At 41.6% G+C, this 19,925-nt stretch overlaps 2 protein-coding genes across 7 annotated transcripts in view; one reads left to right on the forward strand and one right to left on the reverse strand.

The window, feature by feature from the left end:
- The window catches only part of CARMIL2 (capping protein regulator and myosin 1 linker 2), a 71,433-nt gene extending 62,100 nt beyond the window's left edge, over window positions 1-9,333 (forward strand). For all 3 annotated transcript variants that reach the window (XM_081920256.1, XM_081920257.1, XM_081920255.1), the window contains 7 exons: window positions 405-524; window positions 1,345-1,381; window positions 3,821-3,892; window positions 4,947-5,297; window positions 5,690-5,797; window positions 7,634-7,738; window positions 8,370-9,333. In XM_081920256.1, coding sequence (XP_081776382.1) covers window positions 405-524; window positions 1,345-1,381; window positions 3,821-3,892; window positions 4,947-5,297; window positions 5,690-5,797; window positions 7,634-7,738; window positions 8,370-8,539 — 963 coding nt within the window. In that variant the 3' untranslated portion in view covers window positions 8,540-9,333. The remainder of the gene's footprint in view (window positions 1-404; window positions 525-1,344; window positions 1,382-3,820; window positions 3,893-4,946; window positions 5,298-5,689; window positions 5,798-7,633; window positions 7,739-8,369) is intronic.
- LOC309375033 (uncharacterized protein) lies at window positions 9,334-19,922 on the reverse strand. 4 transcript variants are annotated; one of them, XM_081920410.1, is made up of 7 exons: window positions 19,735-19,922; window positions 18,649-18,714; window positions 17,046-17,123; window positions 13,953-14,644; window positions 13,390-13,469; window positions 13,014-13,103; window positions 9,334-11,544 (listed from the first exon to the last, which is right to left on the reverse strand). In XM_081920410.1, the coding sequence occupies exons 1-6, from the start codon at window positions 19,781-19,783 to the stop codon at window positions 13,046-13,048; spliced, it is 1,023 nt and encodes a 340-aa protein (XP_081776536.1). In that variant the 5' UTR covers window positions 19,784-19,922; the 3' UTR covers window positions 9,334-11,544; window positions 13,014-13,045. The 4 variants fall into 4 exon arrangements, 3 of the variants coding, with proteins under 3 accessions (XP_081776536.1, XP_081776537.1, XP_081776535.1); XM_081920411.1 differs by lacking the exon at window positions 18,649-18,714; XM_081920409.1 differs by lacking the exon at window positions 19,735-19,922 and having other exon boundaries at window positions 18,649-19,721.
- Window positions 19,923-19,925: the final 3 nt, after the last annotated feature.

A 19,925-nucleotide genomic window follows, 5' to 3' on the forward strand; every position in this document is an offset into this window, starting at 1 on the left:
ACCCAGTTAGACAGATGACTGTCAAGAAGCAGCTGTACAAGTTCTTTGTCATCATAGCAATGATTGCTGTAGGGTGGAAAGATGGATCTTACTGAAATTTCAGCTGTGGGAAAGGGACTGGATACTCCATTACTAACTATTGGACTGTTTGGGTGAGTGTGAAGAGCAGATGGTGGCTTGTGCAAGGCACCTGGTATAAAGCTAGCTTGCCTGACTGTCCTGGCAGTATCCAGATAAGTGACCTCAGAAAGGACCCCCACCCCTGGTTCACACAAAATGTAAGGTTTAGCAACACAGCCAAGCTAGGATGCACAGCCTAAATAGCTAGGTAAAGCTCCCAGTCTGTTTTGCTGAAGTAGTAAGTGGCATTGCAGCCCAGATTTGTCATGTGTTTTGTCCTATAGAAGAGGCCTTTTGAGAAGAGTGATGGGGAACTGCCCAGCTCCTTTGAACAACGTGTCCATGTCATGCTGCATCGGATTGGTGTCACTAAGGTGTTATCCACTGAAGGTAAAAAGAAACAGGTGAGGACAATGCTGCTTTTGGTGGTGGGTCTTTTAGCAGTAATAGTGATTTTTGAATTGCTTGGAACAGGCAGCCTCCTTTGGGAGAAGCTAAAAGTGTAATGAGAGCTAGGGAATGAAATGTGTTCTGAGCAGATTATTTTCTTTGCCTGCTTTGATTAGTTTAATTTTAAATAAAACACTGTACTTAATTGCAGCCCATTTTTGCCTTAAAGGGAAAAATAACTAAGGCTGCAATTCTGTACACACATACCTGGGGGTAAGCCCTACTGAACGCAGTGGAATGTACTTGTAGACCTGCATAGGATGCATTGTTAGTGTGAGTCTGTAATGCCAACAAAAGTAGTCTCTATGGAAAGAAATGCACACCCCAAATGATCTGCTGTTTGTTGCTTAATGGGCTTGCACATGCACATCAGAGTCTCTTCAGTAGTGGGAGTTACTGGATAGATGTTCCTCTCTTTTGGCAAAAATCCAGATTGTGTTGCCTTTTAATCCATTCCATCTCCAAGATGCGGTTCAATCCCTGGTATCTGATGGACACTTAAGTGATTGTAGTGGGATATTCCATTGCCCATGAGAACAATAGTATTACAAAATTGCATGTAAACTGTCCATTACTGGCACCCTCCCTCTCATATCCACTGGGGCCTATCCCAACAGCATCCTAATTCTTACTTCAGTCAAACTGAGATCCTCTCCATTTCCTGCCAAGTTGTAGGATTTCCTTTTCCTTGCCTTTCTCATGTAGGCTACTCTAGAGACAGTGTTTTCCAGAAAGCATTATCCCCTGAGAGTTTTTCTTTGCATTCTTTTGCAGAGCAAAGATGGGGAGATTAAGAAAGCTGGTTCTGATGGTGAGTAGCAGCTGACTCTACTTCTCCCCTGCTCCCACTATTCACTATGTTACATTGCTTGAGCAGTCCATACCTTGTCCTTCCTGTAGGACAAGAAAAGTGTTTCAAATTTCTAGATGCCTCAACCCTGGAATCCAAAATACTGTACTGTGCTCCCAAGAATCCGTACCTTAGGGCTCCTATCACTACACCACATCAAAAACCTGCTCTTGAAACTCCCCTAGCTTCATAAATGGGTTGCTGTGTGAAAATCACAGGTGCAAAGCCCCCCTTGGGTATGTGGAATTAAGGAGCACACAAAAGAGACCCCTGGAAATCTATCCAGTTTTAACAGCAAGCATTTCAATGCCTCCGTTTAGAAAGAGAAGCACAGAGAAAACTGCAAACACTTGCCTTCCGACTATGCACTGAGCATTGATGACATCTACTGGACTTGAAAGGGAAATAATACGTGAGATATTCCTGAGAAAACACAGAACTCATGCCCATGGCGTCTTTCCACCCACTCATTGCTTGTTGTTTTCTTTGTTAAAGGAAAACCAACAATACCACTGCTTTGTTTGTTACAACTTCTTCATTGAAGTGCTCTCTGTAAACCTTAGGAAATCTGAGGAAGGCTAGCTACAGCCAACTGTGCTGTTTTCACTGATTCAGGAAGATCATGTTGGGAACCAACATGTTGCAATTCCTTTTTTTATAAATGTTTTTATTAAAAGATTTTCCATAAGTAACAAGAATACATTCAGTGTCTCTATTTTCAAATAGTAGAGTCTTTCACACAGATCAATTGCAGTCAATTTGAGACATTTTTGTTATAAGCAATGTGGGGTTGAGGGGGGAAAAGAAGTAGGGAGATAGTAGAGAAGAAGGTGGTGGGAAGAGACAGTAAAGTTTCATTCTTTACAGAGTATATGAGTGGTGCTTTTATGTCTATGGTGTGTGGATAGGTGTCTTACTTTTGCTGATGGAGTGAGAGCAAGAGATCATGATACACATAATGACAAATGATTTATATTAGCATCAACTCACTGTTTCACATTCTATTTTATAATGTAATGGCTCCAATCTTCTCAAATATGAGCTATGGGGGTATCTTTCTGCAAGCAAGAGCAAGGTATTTTCATGCTAAGTGAGTAACTAGAGCAAACCTGCCACAATGATGTGGAGATTTGTGAGAGCATGACTCCCAAATTTCAAGCTGGGCCAGCAGGATATACTGCTGGCAGAGGTGCCAGCAGCCTGACATTTGGGGTGGTGAACCTCTGGCCTGCAGGCCAAACTTGGTCCCATTTACCCCACAAGGCTATTTTCCCCAAATCAAACCCACCTGCCCATCTGCTGATGGGCAGGAGAGGGTTTAATCCTACATTGGCGGTGCACTGTTCCCAGCAGGAAACACGATCATGTAGCCAAGGCAGTAAGATTTAATTCCCACTCAACAGCTGATGAACGGAGGGTAAATCTGCTTAGTTCAATCATGCCATCATTCCTGTTTAAGCCCCCAAAATTGGAGTTTCAAAGTGTGGGGTATGTCTGAAAGGGAGTGCTTCTCTCAATATCCAAGAGAGCAGTGACTGAGGACGTGAAAGAAGCATTGTACAAGCTCATTTCTCCTCTCCCTCACCCTCCACTACCTGCTCCTATTTTTAAAGGCTTGCTTCTTCTCTCCCACCCACCCCTTTAAACATCTGAGAGGGTGGTGGTGGGTAGGAGAAAGGAGCAGGTTTAATGCAGGTTTCTTTCTCCTCCCTGTGGCACCCACTTGCTCAAATATTTAAAGGACTTTGCCAGTTGCCCCAAGCTCTAAATCTCCAAGATTGGGAATTAAAGATGGGCAAGGGATTTTGACATGTGGCTAACCCCACTCGTATATCAAATTTGGCCTGTGATAAGGAATCTGGCACATGGAGCCAAAAAGGTTGCAACTCTTGACATACAGAGAACTAATTCTCTTGAGATAATATGCAGCATATAATGAGCTTGCAATGGTGTTCAAGTTCTCAATGAAGTGGTTAACCTGTGCACGAGCTTTATCACTTCACACTGGTGGAATTTATGTCATTCATATGTTGCTTTTTCCATTATCAAAATTTAGTAACGCATACTTGAGGTTCCCAGGCTATATCTCACCCTGGCACTGACCTGAACTAAACCTGCTTAGCTTCATTACGGTTGCCTTCAGACTATCCTCCATACAAAAAAATCCCATACATGTAGAAAACTAGATGTCCAGCAGAAGAGTTCTAGTTAGTTTTCTACATGCAGGGAAGGATTATATCATATAAGCCTCCAGCTGCATTCAGCAGGATCTAGGTTTTTACAAGTTTAGCTGCACTTTGGGTAAATAACCCTTTGACCTTCAGCAGTAATCCATGCCCCCAAACACATTCTACACCTTGTTTTTGGCCTGCTTCTTGAATGTGGTTGTTTGTTTTTTAGGGGATATTGTGGACAGTTCAGCGGAATCTCCTCCTTGCCCCTTGAAATCACGCACACACTCCATGTCCACAGGTAGGTGTGCTTTGAGATTGGTGAGTTTATTTTCCATGGTGCTTTATAATACTGTAGTTTTCACTCTTTAGCTATAGCAGATCAGTCTCTTCAACTGTTCACACACTTGCCATGGCAATCTGCATATAGAGCTCAGGGTTAAAGCTAGGCATGGCACAATGGGGGATTTCCTCCCAATACAAACAACAGCTTCAGAATAACAGTGTTTGTCAGGACCACAGAGGGACAAGAAAGGGTTAAACTCCCCCATCCCTGCTCCCAATAATGATAAACCCTTTCAGTGGCTGCTATCTGCATTAAAAACAACAACCATGCACAATAAATACAAAGACACATTTAATGTCATGTCTAGTTTGGCCCTTAGTCTCAAAGAACACAGATCAGAGGTCATGGGACAAACTCTTGACCCAGCCCCACAGTGGGCTGGGGAATAACAGATCGTTAGTTTATAGCCTCTCTGTATTAGGCTCAAGTTACTTTTGTCCTATGCGAACTAAGCAAAAGCACAGCTGCTTCATGCAATGATGAACTGAAACAGTTTCTACAGAATGCATTTATGTACTGATAAGGTAGGCCACTTCACAATTTTTTTTTTTAAAAAAAATAGTGTTCTGAATGAAACTGCTTTACGTTCCTCCAGGTTTTGCATGGAGATATGGCCCTTGGGATATCTTTGGGGGTTTATGTCAGGAATTCATTTGTCCATAGAGTTCCAGTGTGGTGTAGTGACATTTAATGTATTAGGATTAGGGAGAATGTCGTCCAAATTTCCACACGCTCATCAAGCTTACTCAATATACCTCACCATAACCGACCTCAAAGGCTTGATGTGAGAATAAAATCAGAGGGTGAGCCATGTATTCTGCCCTGAGCAATGTGAAGGAAGAACAGGATGAAAATGTAAAAAAGTAATAATAATGGTAGAAAGAGGAAATAAATAAATGATTTGGAGATGCAAAATCATCCCAGAAGAACTGATCAAGCATGTAAGAGTGGGAGGGGTGGGGGGGTGTGAATGCCTGTCCACTTGATAGCATGTGGTGCTGTATTGCAGATCCCTCCGTGCGGCTAGGTCCTGCTGATGCTGCTGGCAGAACAGGTACAGAACCCAGTGGAGGATCCAGTGAGGGGAGACTATCCTGGAAAGCTCTTGGGAAGCAACTCAATGTAGAGCTCAAGGGCAAGTGTTCAGAACTCAGCTCTTCGCCAAGAAGAGCTTTTGCCGTACAAGAGCCAGCCAGCCCAAGAGAGCAGAAAGCGAAAGAGAGCTGGAGCAGCAGTTTGCCCAGGATTGGGAGAAGCACAGCAGGCCCTCTTCCTATGCGGAGGACTAGCAATGCTGGAGAAGGACGAGCATTTGCCGAGCTACAGAATTCATATGCTGACGTAAACGTGATTGCTGGAGGTATGTTCAGTAGATTCCGGTACTAGTGGGGCTCCAGTATTTAAATCCTGCTTCCCAAAATCTTGCTGCTTGCTTCTCTGCCAACATCCCAGAGGCCAGAGCACAGTGAAGCAAGTTTTCTCTATGTCTCAATTTGCTATAATGTTCATTTGGAACAAGGGAGAAGGAAAGTGTAATCTGGCTGTCTCAGCAAACTTGTATTTCTTGGAACATTGCATGGGATGTAGCTAATTAATCCAAAGCTTGTAGCTTGCCAGTCATAGGTTGGCCAAATCTGGAGGAGATGTGGCTTAACAGCAAAACCTACTTTCTATGTGGCTGCTCCCAGAATATGCCTGAAATTTGTCAAGGCCTGCTTGAATAGCATATAACCCCTACCCTCTATCTTTCAGACAATCAACTCAAACCCAAATCTCGTCTGAAGCCTGTGGCAAACCGGAGGGCCATGTCTGTTCATGAAGAACAGCTCAGGGACCAGGCCTGTGCAGCAGAGCTGCACCGTAAGTAAACATGCAGAGCACAGCATTCTTTCAGAGCGCAAATCATGATATAAAGAATGAATTTACTGTCTAGGTGGCTCTTGCAAGAAGCAAAAACACTGCTTCCATGCACCCTGGGTGCTTTTCAGATAATCCCCTTCTCCCAATCTCATTTCATTTTGGATTTGTTAACAAGAAACAACTGTCAACGTTTTAGACTTATATTGCTTTTTCTTCCACTAAGCACTGATTCAGTGAGATTGGCTTTCATCCCTGCCACCTATTTAGAAGTAAAAGTAAGTCAGGTGAATTAATATACAAGGTACCAGTGTTAGGTTTTGTGGTGGTTTGGGAACTGTGTAAGACAGTGTCTTCAACACTTCAAAGTGTGGGGAACTGGTTATATAGTAGTCTCAAAATGCTGTCAGCAGAAGGCAAGGGTTAGTTTTTTCTAAAATAGGCACTGGGCCTCAGGTATGTACCGAATTACCAGGGACCTAGAGTGTTCCTTAAGTGAGACAGGCTGTTGCTGGTCAGCAGATGGGGTTTTACACACACACACACACACACACACAGAGAGAGAGAGAGAGAGAGAGAGAGAGAGAGAGAGAGAGAGAGAGAGAGAGAGAGAAATATCATATATGATGTTGCTTCATAAAATGTTTGTGAAGAGGGTATGGACCAAGATGGGAGACTATGGTGTTAAATGTGCATGGCACAGAGCTATGGAGCTAAGAGTAACATTACCTTTTAAGATAATTCCCCCCGCCCCCAAAAAAATCTGGACCACCAGCCTTGCTTAAATTTGCCATCCTTCTTATTGGTTATCACCAGCTTGTGTCTCATCATATATTACAAATTCAATGAAATAGAGAGGGGTTAAAAATATGGATAGGGGAGAAGAAAGTGTAGGGCATGTAGGCAACAGATAAACTGAGGCGTGTGTGAGTAATCTGCAACAGTCTGAATGTTGGTTAAAAGGGTCAACAATAAGATAGTGCACACAAAGTCCCAAATGGCCTTATATTAAAAAGGGAGAAAATAAATAAGGCAATCAGAATCAGAATGGTCAGTGAAACATTCATTAGTATAAAAAACCACTGGACAAGATAATAGGTCATGCATGTCAAAACTGTGATACAAAGAAACCACCAAGCCTCTGTGTGAGATCTGAATATAAGCAGATTTTGGAAGAAATAATAGGTAAGTCACTGCTTACATGTCCATTGGAATTGCCACTAGCCACATATCCTGATAATGCCAAACTGGGGGTTCATTGATTCTCTTGAATAAAAAGATTATGACAGAAGTGTGTTACAACAACATAAACTGACAAGAAATAAGAATGCCAATAAAAATCTACGGTGGTACCTCTGGTTACAAACACTTCGGGTTATGAACTCCACTAACCCAGAAGTAGCTGCTCCCTGGTTGCAAACTTTGTCCCAGGATGTGAACGGAAATTGTGCACCGCAGGATAAGAATGGTTTCACCTCAAGAACAGACCTTCAGAACGCCTTAAGTTCGTAACCAGAGGTACCACTGTACTTGGAGACAAGGAATTGAACTCCAAAGGCCATTGTCCATTAGCTGTGCTCATCTGCCAGTTTGTAACTACTGCTATGTACATATGACTTTAGCCCATCTGCCATGAAGCTAGAAGTGGGAGATCACTGCCAAGAGCTCTAGAACAGAACAGCATCTGCTGGAGCACTGTGTACAGTGATCCTTAAATATTACACACAGAATGTACTTAGTGACATTTTACAGAACTGCCAGCCTCATTATCTATCTCAACTGCAGCAGGCCTCTTTCTCAATCTGGTTAACATGTTCACCTGACTTTTATTCCCTACAGATGCAAAGCTTCCTCTTTGTCTGCAGCGCTCCCCAATTGTGAAATGGAAGATTAAGCCCAAGTCCTTGTTGGAGCCTGGGACATCTACACCATCTGACTCACCAAGTAAGGACAGCCGCTCCTCCCCAAAAAAGTATACAGTGTTTTCCTCCCATAGACACGATTTAATACTTTTCTATAAAAACTTCCCAAGTTGGTTCCAAACTTTATTACTCAACTTCTGTTGATTGCGGCACAAGTGGTATAATTACCTAGCACTTGCCACAGAGGAGCCAATAATCCAACCCCACCCCATGAACACCTGTTTTTTGGACAGCAGTATCTAAGAGATGATTGATGCTACAATAAGTATAAAATGTTCTGCATTCACATTTTCCAAATCTGACTTATTTTTCAGTGTTGTGTTCTAGTGGGTACTAATCACAATACTTTCCATAGCAGAGGCAGTTCCTGAGGAACATCAGAGAGTATTACTGCTTTCATGTTCCATTTGTGGGCTTCCCATAAGCATCAGTTTGGCCACTGTGGGAAAAGGAACACTAAACTAGATGAGCCTTTAATCTGATCCAGCTGGACTCTTATGTTTGTTGGTTGGTTGGTTGGTTGGTTGGTTGAATTAATTTATATCCCTCCCTCCCTCCCTTTCTTCCTTCCAAAGGAGCCCAGGTTCTCATTGCAGGCAGTAAAGAAGGCCACTGATATTATGCTGATAGGATGGTTGTGGATTTTTTTGCAGGCACTCCACGCCAAGGAAGGAACAAGGAACCCACAGAGGCAAAGCCAAAAGCAGAAATGGAAGAAGAGTTGCAACAAGCTCTGGAACAAACTCTAGAGAACGCACAAAATACAGCCCTAGACCAAAGAACTGCTGTGCCACTCTCCAAGTCACCAACACAAGAGCACTGAGTCAGTGGCTGGTGATTCTGCATGATGGCAGCTCACACAAATGAGCACAGAAGACAGGCTTGTAACTTGAAGCAGCAGAACAGCCATCTGAGGAGGTGCAAGCGATTCAGCACAGGGCCAAGCAAACCCCATCATGGCTCCTTGGTTGGTAGAGCTGGTGTTTCCAGTGAGATAAAGTGACGTCAAAACTCTTGCACGTTTGGGTTGTCCCCTTTTCACCTTTCACCCTTGTATACTCTCATGTAAGTGCCCAGTGTTCTAATGGTTCACATAGGAAAAGCCAAATGCTGAGTATGCAGGAAACCGGCTATTTCCAGCAACAGTTATACAGCTGGCAGCTGGTGCAGATGCAAAAATGTGTAGTGCCAGAAACTGAGAACCACCAGCAGGAGGGTTGGGTGGGGGGCTATTTTATATACACTAAACTTGCCTGCCTTGCATTGTACTTTTCAGGAGTGTGATATTTGGACAGCTTGGGATTTGCAGAAAAGGTTAAAAGCGCCACAAAGCCAGGTTGGTCTGTCTCACATTGACAATCTTGCTCCGTCTTTTAGCCTGCATCATTTCTGTTCCTAGGATTCCACTTCTGCCATATCTTTCTATAGCCTTCGTATTGCCTAGGGGGGAAAACTCTATTCTAGGCAAATAACCATTGGCATCAGTTAGGTGTTTGGCATGAATGAGGCATAATGGGATGGTGTGATTTGGCAGCTTTCAGCAAGTTATAACTAATAAAGACGTTTCAGCTCCTCTGTTCCACAATTAAATGAGGATGATAACTCAAATCAGCAGAATTTGTTCTTGTCTCATTTATTGTGGTATTAGGACTGTTGCCTTTATTTCCCTCCAATTTACAGACTCCATCTGTGTCTTGCTGGTACAAGAAAGGTGGGAGAAAGAGTAGATGCTTAAGTACCATGAAAAGGATAAGCGAGAGTTGTCTTGCAAAAACTCAGTGCTTCTGTTTAGAGCTACTGCAAGATGACTAATCACCGCCTCTTAGAAAAATAGGCAGGTTCCCCCCCCCCCAATGCCATTTTAAAGGGAACAACTTACCATAACCAATATGCTTTAAAGCACAGATGGAGAAGTTGTAGGTACTAAAGCTCCAACCATCCTTGATTATTGGCCAGGCTGGCTGGAGCTGATGGGAGGTTTGAGTTCAGCAACATGGGGGAGGCACTCCTCATTCCCTGCTTTAAGGACCCTGCAGCTGCTCATGGAGGTCACAACAAGTGTTAAATTTTCACACAGAAAGCACTTTTTTTGTACAAGAGCTGGTGAAGACAGTTTTTGCAGTGCTGAGAAACTCACTAAACGCAGCTGTGCTGTGCTGTGTGTAAACACTGAAAGATTCCGTCATTCTCCACAATCATTTCTAAGTTTAACTACATCCAAGTGCTTTGGGTGTAGAAAATCTGTAATAATAAGCTTCTCACCGAGCCTCAGTCATTCAGGGAACTCATGCCCTCCCCCATCCCCAAATAATATTGAAAGAGATACACACAGCTACAGCCATGGAATCCTGTTTCTGTAGTTTGAGAACAATCTGGTTTAAGAATTAAACTGCAAGACTCCTATAGACTTTGACACACACTAAAACGTAGGGGGGAATCTAGCTCTATGTATTGTTCTTCAGTATTTATCATCAATTACCAAGCAAATATTGCATGTATATTTAAAATATATTCTAGCACAAATAGCTGGTTTTCTTTACATTTAAGATAAAGATTTGTTTTATTTAAACTTGCAAACAGTATTTGAGTTATTGTGCTCAGTTTTGGAAAAAAGGCACGCACATATTTTCTATGAGAGCTGTTTTTTTCTAAATTTGTTTTCATTTTATCAAGCATGTAAGCTATATAAAACATTTTGTAATTAAATGAAATGGGGAAATGTTCAAAATAATTACAGACCCATGCTATAATTCAATTCAAAACTGACATTGACACAAGAAGGTATTATTCACAGTAAATATTCCTACCTCCTCTCCTCTTTACCTTGGCTAAAAATACCCAATTCCCTCAACTGTTCCTCATAAGGCTTGGTTTCCTTTATCATATTGGTAGCCCTCTGCACACATTTCAGCTTGTTAATATCCCATTGACACTTAGGCAATCAATATTCTTTATTCTCATTTCATTTTTTTAAAGAAACTGAACAGGAAATATGAATACAAAACTTAAATGGAGTAGGTTCCATATAATGTTTCTTTACTTTTTATTATTTATTTATTATAAATAAATAAATAATTAGAGTTAGCAAGCTCAGCTCCAATGTGTAATGCTTATAAGGAAAAGTACCACCAAAGACAGGAATGTGCCTACATAGTTAACCTACTGAGCTATTGGAGGAAATAAGGCTTCTTTCAGAAAAGTTTTATCCTCATTAAAACAACGAAAGAATACAAGCAGGCAAGAAGGAATTCAAAAAGCAGAGCATATTGCTTAAAACTTAAGACTAGCAATAATAAGAAATACACTGGAGCAGGAAACCTGCTAGGGAGGCAATTTGACCTACTGATGGCAAGGGAATCAAAGGTGTACTACAGGAGAAAAAGGAGATTCCAGAGAAGCTGAATGAATGTTGTGCATCTGTCTTCCTTGTGAAAGGTAATGGCCAGATCCATGTGCATGAACCTTGTCAGGAAGGAGTTTGAGGCAAATAGTGGTGAGAAGAGATAAAATTCCAGCCCTTACTCAGAACTTAAAGATGAAAAGAATAACAGGTCCACATGTCATCCACTCAAGTTCTTAATTTGCTTGTTTTATACCAAAATATTTAATTTGTCCCTAAGATCAGCCTCTATATCTAAACACTGGAAAGTTAACTCCAATTTTAAAGAAAGGATCCAAGTAGAATCAAGGAAATTACAGCCCGGTCAGCTTACTATCTGTTCCAGGAAAACTGGTGGAAAGCATTAAAATCCCAACCTCACTCTTGTGGCATCCAAACTGGAGTCGTAGTGGATAACTTCTTGAAGATGTTGGCCCAGGGTGCGAGAGCTGTGAAAAAGGCAAATTCCATTTTAGGGAGCCTTTGGGAAATGATTAAACCAGCACTGCCAATGTCATAATGCTCTTATTAAAAACTGTGGTGTGACCACAGTTTGAATAGTGTGTTCTGTCCTAGTCTCACTGTATCTCAAAAAGGATATTGTAGAATTGGAAAAGGTTCAGCAAAGGACAAGGAAAATAAGAATAGGGCTGGAACAACTCCCCCATGAGAAAAGGTTACAACATATGTAGCTTCTTAGTTTAAAGCAAAGATGAATGGGGGACAATGATTGACATAATAGAGGTGTCTAAATTAAGCATGGAGAAAGTTTTTCTCCCTCTCTAACACTAAAACCCAGGGCCATTCAGTGAAACTGAATGTTGAAAGAATCAGGACAGATAAAAGGAAGTATTTCTAACACAGTGCATAGTGAAAACGATGAAATTTGCTACTGTAAGATGAAGTAATGGCCACCAACTTGGATGGCATTAAAGGGGTTTAGACTACTTCATAGAGAATAAGGCTATTGGTGGCTACTAGCAATGGTGATAGTATTGGAATTGGTATGCCTCTGAATAGTTGCGGAGCACAAGTGGGGAGAATGCTGTTGCACTAATGTCCACCCTGCGTGCTTCCCATAGGCACCTGGTTAACCATGGTGAGAACAGGATGCTGGACTAAATGGGTCTTACGCTCTTAGAGAACAAAAATTTAGTATGGTCAGCTTACTTTCTGATCATTGGTTCTAGGAACAGCATGCGCTACAAGATTGTACTGTGGTATTGTTATTTGGCCATCCCCTGTGGAAGCAGCTAACATATCCCCTTGTGACAAAAGCAGAATAGCCTCTGCTTTACAACCGCTGGCACACACTCTTTTGAGCCATTACATGTACTACTACTACTAATACTAATAATAATAATAATAAATTTTATTTATATCCCGCCCTCTCCAGCCAAAGCTGGGCTCAGGGCGGCTAATAACAATAAAATAGTGCAACATTCTAAAAACATTATAAAATTAATTAAAATCAAATTGATGGCAACCATAGGCTAAAGTTCTGTAAAGACTGCCAAATGAGGGAGTCAGTCTGCGCCCTGACCAAAGGCCTGGTGGAACAGCTCTGTCTTGCAGGCCCTGCGGAAAGATGTCAAGTCCTGCAGGGCCCTAGTCTCTTGTGACAGAGCGTTCCACCAGATTGGAGCCGCAGCCGAAAAAGCCCTGGCTCTAGTTGAGGCCAGCCTAACCTCTCTGTGGCCTGGGACCTTCAAGATGTTTTTATTTGAAGACCGTAAGTTCCTCTGTGGGACATACAAGGAAAAGCGGTCCCGTAGGTACGAGGATCCTAGGCCATATAGGGCTTTAAAGGTTAAAACCTTTAAAGGTTAAAATACTAAACACTTGTTTTCAAAAAATTATTTTAATATGCAAGGTACTAATCATTATAATATGGCAAAGGTGACTAGATAAATCCAACCTGAGAAGAACAAGGAACTTCAGCAAAGACTATCATTTCTGTGTGCTGTTGAAAACCCAGCATGCCCATGCCAGCAATGCTCTTGAGATCCTGCAAAACAAAAACAAAAACAGGAAACAATGTGAAAATAGGATCATAGGATGGTGGATAAGCAGATCATTCTTGCCTGCTGTGTCATATTCCTCAAAATAAAAATACCGGTATATCATTAACAAGATCTTATGGAAGGCAGCAGTCATTGAACAATTACTTTTACCTTCTCCCAGTTATTACTCTCCTGTTCCTGCAGTAGGCACAGTTCCTTTGGACTCTATGCAGAGCAATCCCTCTGTCTCCCATATCACTTCAAGTATTACTAGCTTGGAAATACACTAACCTTGTAGAGTGCACTTGGGAGCAGAGTTCAGATGTTGGTGGCATGTACGTAAAATGAAAAGGGGCTCCTCTCACACACTCCTGCAGGAAGGAACAGAAGCAGATTTGTGAATTTGAAGTCAGGTTTGCTACCTTGCTCTGTCTTTTGAGATTTACAGGCTACTTCTTTCCCAAACCACTCTCTGCAGGGAAGAAGGGAAGAGACAGGGATTTCAAGCCATGAGGCCACACAACTGGTGAGGAAAAGTCATTCACGTTGCACAAGTGAATATAAAACTCTACACTCTGTCTATTGGTAGAATCAAACATGAATACAATATTTGGAGTGGGGGCAAAGAAGAGACCAGGCTTTCTCAAACAGTTGTCAGGGAGCCCCTACTCACACTATGAGAATCCTGGCTATAAACCAGTGTTTCAAAGGGTTTTTACCATCATTGTTCACCCAGATCAGATTTACCAGCTGTTGAACTCCAAGCTGTTCTTCTGGCCTAGTGATGACTTTTGAGGCTCCTGGCTCCCTTCCCTTTCCCAGGACTCCCTCTGTGCATCTAATTGGGCTGATACCTGATGCTGTTGAACTTGCATCTCCTTTATCCGGCTCTTTTTGGACATGTTCATAGCTACCAATTCCATATTACTGGATTCTGGAAAGGCCGTGGTAGTATGCTGCCCTAGGGCTTTCAGACTGGTACATGTGGGACCAGAGAAAGTCTCAGTAGGCTCCTCATCTAGAGTCATTTGTTTCCTTTTAGCTGCCACACATGTCCTGCTTATGTCCAGGAATTTCTCCACAGATCTTCTCACCGAAGTCTGATCCCTCTGCAAATGGGCCATATGATCTTCCTCTGTATTTTCAGACAAGGACCCAAGAGAGATATTTCTCTGAATTGGGGAATGGACAGAAGAGCGAAGGCACATATTAGTGTGAGAATGTGAATTCCTCAGTGATGGGCCACAGGGAATGGTTTCATCAGTATTTGCAGTTTTGCTGACACTACGTGCAGTGATCAATGCAAAAGAGCTGGATTTTTGACTGGCAGATTCCTTGGGAGATGTACTACTTTGAAAAGGAAGTAGTGATGGGGACACAGTCTCTTTTGGCGCATCCTGGCCAGAGCTACAGTGGGACATATGAAGACGAGGTTCCAGTAAATCTGGGGTGCAGCTGTTGGAGTGTGGAGTCTCTTCTTCCCCGGCAGTATTAGCCATGAGCACCTGCTGTGCGCAGGGGAGGCTGTGTGATATACCAGATGTGTCTGCCAAAGCAAAAATGGAAACACACAACTACTTTTAAGTCATATAAGAAAACAAGCAGGCTACTGTGAACCTGGTACAAATGATCTCAAAAAGAATGGCTGTGAAAGTCAAGTCAACATAAAATATACACAGCTACTTGCAAATATATCCAAGAATTACACGATATTCTGAAGGCTATTTGCATGTGGGTAATTCTGCCATTTCAAGGGGACAGGAACAGGGACGTGAACCTGATTTGTAAGAGATTTTGACTGGCTAGATGACAATGTAGGCTCCAAATAGGCCATGACAGGAGGACAACTATAATATAAATAATTTGAGCTTAGAGCCACAGTAGAGCATGTCATCTTATTGGGTAAAATTTAATTTTTGCAAATTTCTTCATTTGGGGGGAATCTTAAAAATATGCTTTTGGATGTGAGGAATTCAAATCTGCTATTTTTGTGATTAGACATTTAGCTTACCAAGTCTACATTTGATTAAGAAGCAAATAAACTATTGGAAAACACAAAAAAGACGTTTAACCTTCTGAAAGTGTCAGGTAATATAAAATATGTATTAAATATACTGTATAACTGCAAATATTTGGCAATCATTTCTAATGATTTCTATGCACTTTCCCACACATTTTAATTACCAAGCAAAACAAAATTATATTTATTTAACCAAAGTAATTTTTTTTGAATTCCCAAATCATGTTACAACTTTTTAGCACCCCTCATTTTTGGAATTTGAAAGTTGAAAAATTCAACATGCCCTAGCCCACAGGTAGGTTTTACACATCTGGTCAGCAACCAATTTTCCATTTTTCCCTGTAACACTTTACCCACTGGCTTGTCTAATTCAAAGCATGAGCCAAATGGGGTGTGATGCAAGAGATCAGTGAGTGATATCTCTCTTTGTGTGTGTGTTTCCTTTAAAGCAGCACAAAGAGTTCACATTTTGATTCAAGTAACAACAGGCCGGGGGGGGGGGTTGACTCTTTCCTGCCTATCCCATTATCTCAATCTAGCTTCCAACTCCTTAGTTGCTGTTTGTCTCACTGGAGAAAAAAACACTCAAATGATGCTTACAGCAGCTTCAAAGAAGAATGTGGTGGTTTCCTTTTCCAGCTCAATCAAAACTTAAGCCCGACACAGGCACTTTAATAACAGAATTTAGATTGGAACATAACCTCCTTCACTATTTTAGATTTGGCCCAAGACACAGACAAATTTAACTCTCTCACCCTCAATATGAACAGAGTCAGATGCTTTGGCAATGCCCACTTCCTTATAATGCAGCCCTGTTGCTCATATCCCTGCAAGAGCAATGCCATAAGCGAATGGCATGAACGGTAGAGGTGCATAGTAAAGGAAAGCTTCTGCAAATTGCTATTCACACTGTAGGAGAAGGGTAAAAAGCCCTTTGTGTCTCATCTTACAAAGCAGAAAGATGGTGAAGTGAACTATGGTGTTGGCAGGGCTTTTTTCAGAGGGAACTCACAGGAACTCAGTTCCAGCACCTCTCAGGTGGGCACCATTGCTACTCTAAGAGAACAAGGGATATGTTCATGGTAGAGTTGCCATATTTTGAAGCGGAAAAGAGAGGACATATTTGCTGACTTCTAGTTCACTATTGTCTACACTTACTGGCAGCAGCCCTCTAGGGTTTCTAGAAAAATAGCACTGGGAAGGAGAAAGTGTTGGAGCATGGAAGAGACCGGCCCAATTTAGCCACTGTTTCCAACCAGAATGTAAAAAACAAGCAAACCCAACCACCAGTTAACACCTAATATATTTAAAGACAGCAAGTGTGGCTGCAACAAAATCAGATTATTCCGGCTGCCAGTTTCTAGTAGAAACTCAAGATGGACATACTTGCACTACTAAGGATGCCTGGTAATGTTTTTGCTTCGCTGTGAATTAAGTATACATGTCATTTTCCAAGTATCTCTTCAAAAAAAAATTGAGAATATAATTTTCAGACATCATAATCCACCCAAAGTTAAGAATATCTAGGTTCCATTGATTTCTAAAATAAATGACTTACATCACTTAACTTTAGCTGGATAGTGCCCAAACCTCATTATTTTGAAAGCAAGAAAGGAGCAAAATAAATAAAAGTTTAATTATTGAAAACTTGAGAACACTGAATCACAGAAACGTTTAGCAGCCTAAATTACATTTTTTTTAAATAAATCAAAATATCAATTAAAAACATCAACACTTAACTTCTTGTGTCATTTGTATTTGATTTCTTCAATAAAACAGTCTGACTTTCTTTCATGCTGAAAATTCCAATTATACTTCATCTTTACTATCGAGGCCAAAAGAAATATCCACTGATGCAAATACTTGGTACAAAGAGAAACAGAACAACTTTCTTCACAGGCAGTAGGACAACAACATAAATACTCACCACTGGAGGTGGACAGAGTCATTCCTGGAATTTCATTCCAAGGGTTTTCTGAGGAACCATCTGGGCTTTCAGATTCAGCTGCCAAAAAAAAAAGAGTGCAATCAATTGTTTCCCTGCAAATAGGCCTCTTAAAGGTGCAGGCAACCCTGAGGTCAGATTAAAGTAATGGGAAAGAGCTCTGGACATTCAAACAATTCTAGAAATTCTCTCTTCCAAGAAAGCAGCCGGTGTAACCAAAGTAGGACAGAATTACCCTCTCCCCTCCCAAGCTGTGTTAAGGTGGAGCATGGTCTGCCCTCAAAGTAAGTTCAAGATCATTCAATATATCATCTGCAGAGCAGGTTTTCAGAAATTAGTTTAGTGGAAAAATAAGAGCAGAGGTTCTGAAGTTACATCTACTAATGCTTATGGAATAGCTTTGAACCACATGCACAGCATTGTAGCTTGGGGGGTGGCTATTTGATATCTTATCTCCACATCCTTTCAAGACTCCCTGGCTGCATATGAGACTACTTTCAGCCATCCACGGTCACAAATGTTTTTCCCCTGTCAAATAACACCTATTAAAAAATTTCATGCTATACTGGAGAACTGCACATCTGTGGTTATCAATGTGCTCCTTAGTCCTTATAAGGTTTCATCCCAAAATCTAATAGCAAAGCAAGCCACCAGATGTATCTGAGCCTACAGTAAATGGGTATGAAGCATGAATATTGTCAGGTTTTGAAGAGATTACAGAGCACATGGCTCTCAACCACCACTATCCAGACCTCATTAGATAGATTAAGAAGCATAAGCAAGTGAACTTCACATTTGTCAGCTTTCCTTGTAACTGAGTCAAGGGAACTTGCTGCAGCATTTCAAGGTCTCAGCAGATTTATTAGTTTGGTGAATAATAATAATAATAATATACCACCCTTCATCCAAGGATCACAGGATGGTTTACAGTATAAAAACACAAAAAATACCATAGTAACAAACAATAACTCCCTACACCCATTGCCCTGTCAACCACTGGCATGTGGCACCCAGAAGACTGCCCACTAGGGAATGCGATACTCAGGCAGAAAGAGGTTTCCACTCTTGGCTTACAAAGTTGGGCACCAAATGAAATTCAACTTCCTATGACTATTATTGAGATGCTGCTCAGTAGGAGCTTTGGATACAGACAAGCAACCACTATCTGTAAAACTACTGATTTCATAATACAGTGGTACCTCAGGTTACATATGCTTCAGGTTACATACGCTTCAGGTTACAGACTCCGTTAACCCAGAAATAGTGCTCCAGGTTAAGAACTTTGCTTCAGGATAAGAACAGAAATCGTGCTCCGGCGGCGCAGCAGCAGCGGAAGGCCCCATTAGCTAAAGTGGTGCTTCAGGTTAAAAATAGTGTCAGGTTAAGTACAGACCTCCGGAACGAATTAAGTACTTAACCTGAGGTAACACTGTAGTCTTCTAGACTTTGAGAGCTCAGTTGTGGACCAAGGTGTCTTTTAGATAATGTGATATCCCCTTAAGTAGAAAGCTGCACTTGTGTCAACAGAAAAGCCATACATCGCTTTTGTGGCCTTGCAGGCAGAGAGACAACTACTGCTACTCACCACTGAAAAAAGATACAGTACTTTGCGCATCATCTTGAGTACTCTCAAAAATAGCTTGAGAGGGCTCTGTAAGATAAAGTACAATCTGATTTTTAGCACGGACTCCCCCAAAAAGACATGTATTAGAACCAGCCATTAAAAAATTAACACCATCAGTAAAAAATATGGAATGAAAATCACCATAATATCACAACAACCAAACCAAGAGGCAGAAGCAGCAAGCAAAAGCACTTTTCCGTCCCCATTACACTTTACCCCTCCCCAAAGGGCTGGACGAAGAGGTGTCTTCACCTACCAAGGAAACAAGACTGTGAAAGACTAGGCAGCATTTCTCTTATCTCCGATCTTAACACTTTGACTAGTCTTTAAAATGAAGCAAGGAAGAAAAAGGCACCAGACACCAAAAGCTCTTACTTTCTCTTTAAAAGGGAGCAGGCAGAGGCTTATATGTGATCTTAGTACTGTGAAACTTGAACTTTGAATCACCTGACATCATAAGATGCCAGGGGATTGGTAGCCTGTCCACCTGGCCTGTGGAGGGTGGGGCAGATTTAGTTCTTCTTATTTGACAAATGCAACACCTCAGCTCACAGCAGCCCTCACCCTTAATTCATAACGATCATTTTAATGGTAGCAAGATTATAAGATCTATGAGATTCTGCACAAAAAACCAGCAGTGGTGGACAATAAAAACAGCCAGACCTTGCACTCTCCCTTCTACAGTAGCTTGGGTATTAAAATGTAGTTCCTGGTTGTGGTCACAGAATTCTCTGTCCACAAAACCTCAACCTTGGTCTCTCAAACATACTGTACTTAAGCTTTGTCAGTCCTTATAGATTGCCATTAAAATGATGGCATTTAGTTATGAAGTTCTAGGGACACTTGATATTCTAAAATAAACAGAACTGCTTCGTAATAAAGTAATCCACCAAATTACTTTAGAATGGGTTGCACTCTGAATACTCAATTACAGTTCTCACAACCCCTAGCTATTGAACATGCTGCCTGGGGCTGATGGGCCCAACAGCGTAAGGAAGGCCCCATCCTTAACTAAGGTAATCTTTCACCCAGCACTCTGGCACTCACTTGGTAGGTAGGACTTGTGAAGTAATGCTTCATTTTCTGCACTGATCATCAACAGGTTGGCTGGGATGGCAAAGACATTCTGGTGAACATGAAATCAGAATTGTTACTCCACTTCTGCTTCCCTGCATAGCACAACAGATCCACGCAGACCCAGCCAGTGCTTAACAGGCCAATAAATCTTACCAATCACA

Source organism: Podarcis melisellensis (assembly GCF_964234715.1).
Source record: "Podarcis melisellensis genome assembly, chromosome: 8".
Lineage (NCBI taxonomy): Eukaryota > Metazoa > Chordata > Lepidosauria > Squamata > Lacertidae > Podarcis > Podarcis melisellensis.

Bases quoted from the DNA above. Each gene is read 5' to 3' on its own strand.
- LOC309375033 (XM_081920409.1), bottom strand. From the start codon at position 18,784: ATGGCTGGTTCTAATACATGTCTTTTTGGGGGAGTCCGTGCTAAAAAT. The intron at 14,645-17,045 runs GTGAGTATTTAT...TTGCTTTGGCAG, and splicing joins GACTCTGTCCACCTCCAGTG to ACACATCTGGTATATCACAC. The intron at 13,104-13,389 runs GTTAGTGTATTT...TTTGTTTTGCAG, and splicing joins TCCCAAGTGCACTCTACAAG to GATCTCAAGAGCATTGCTGG.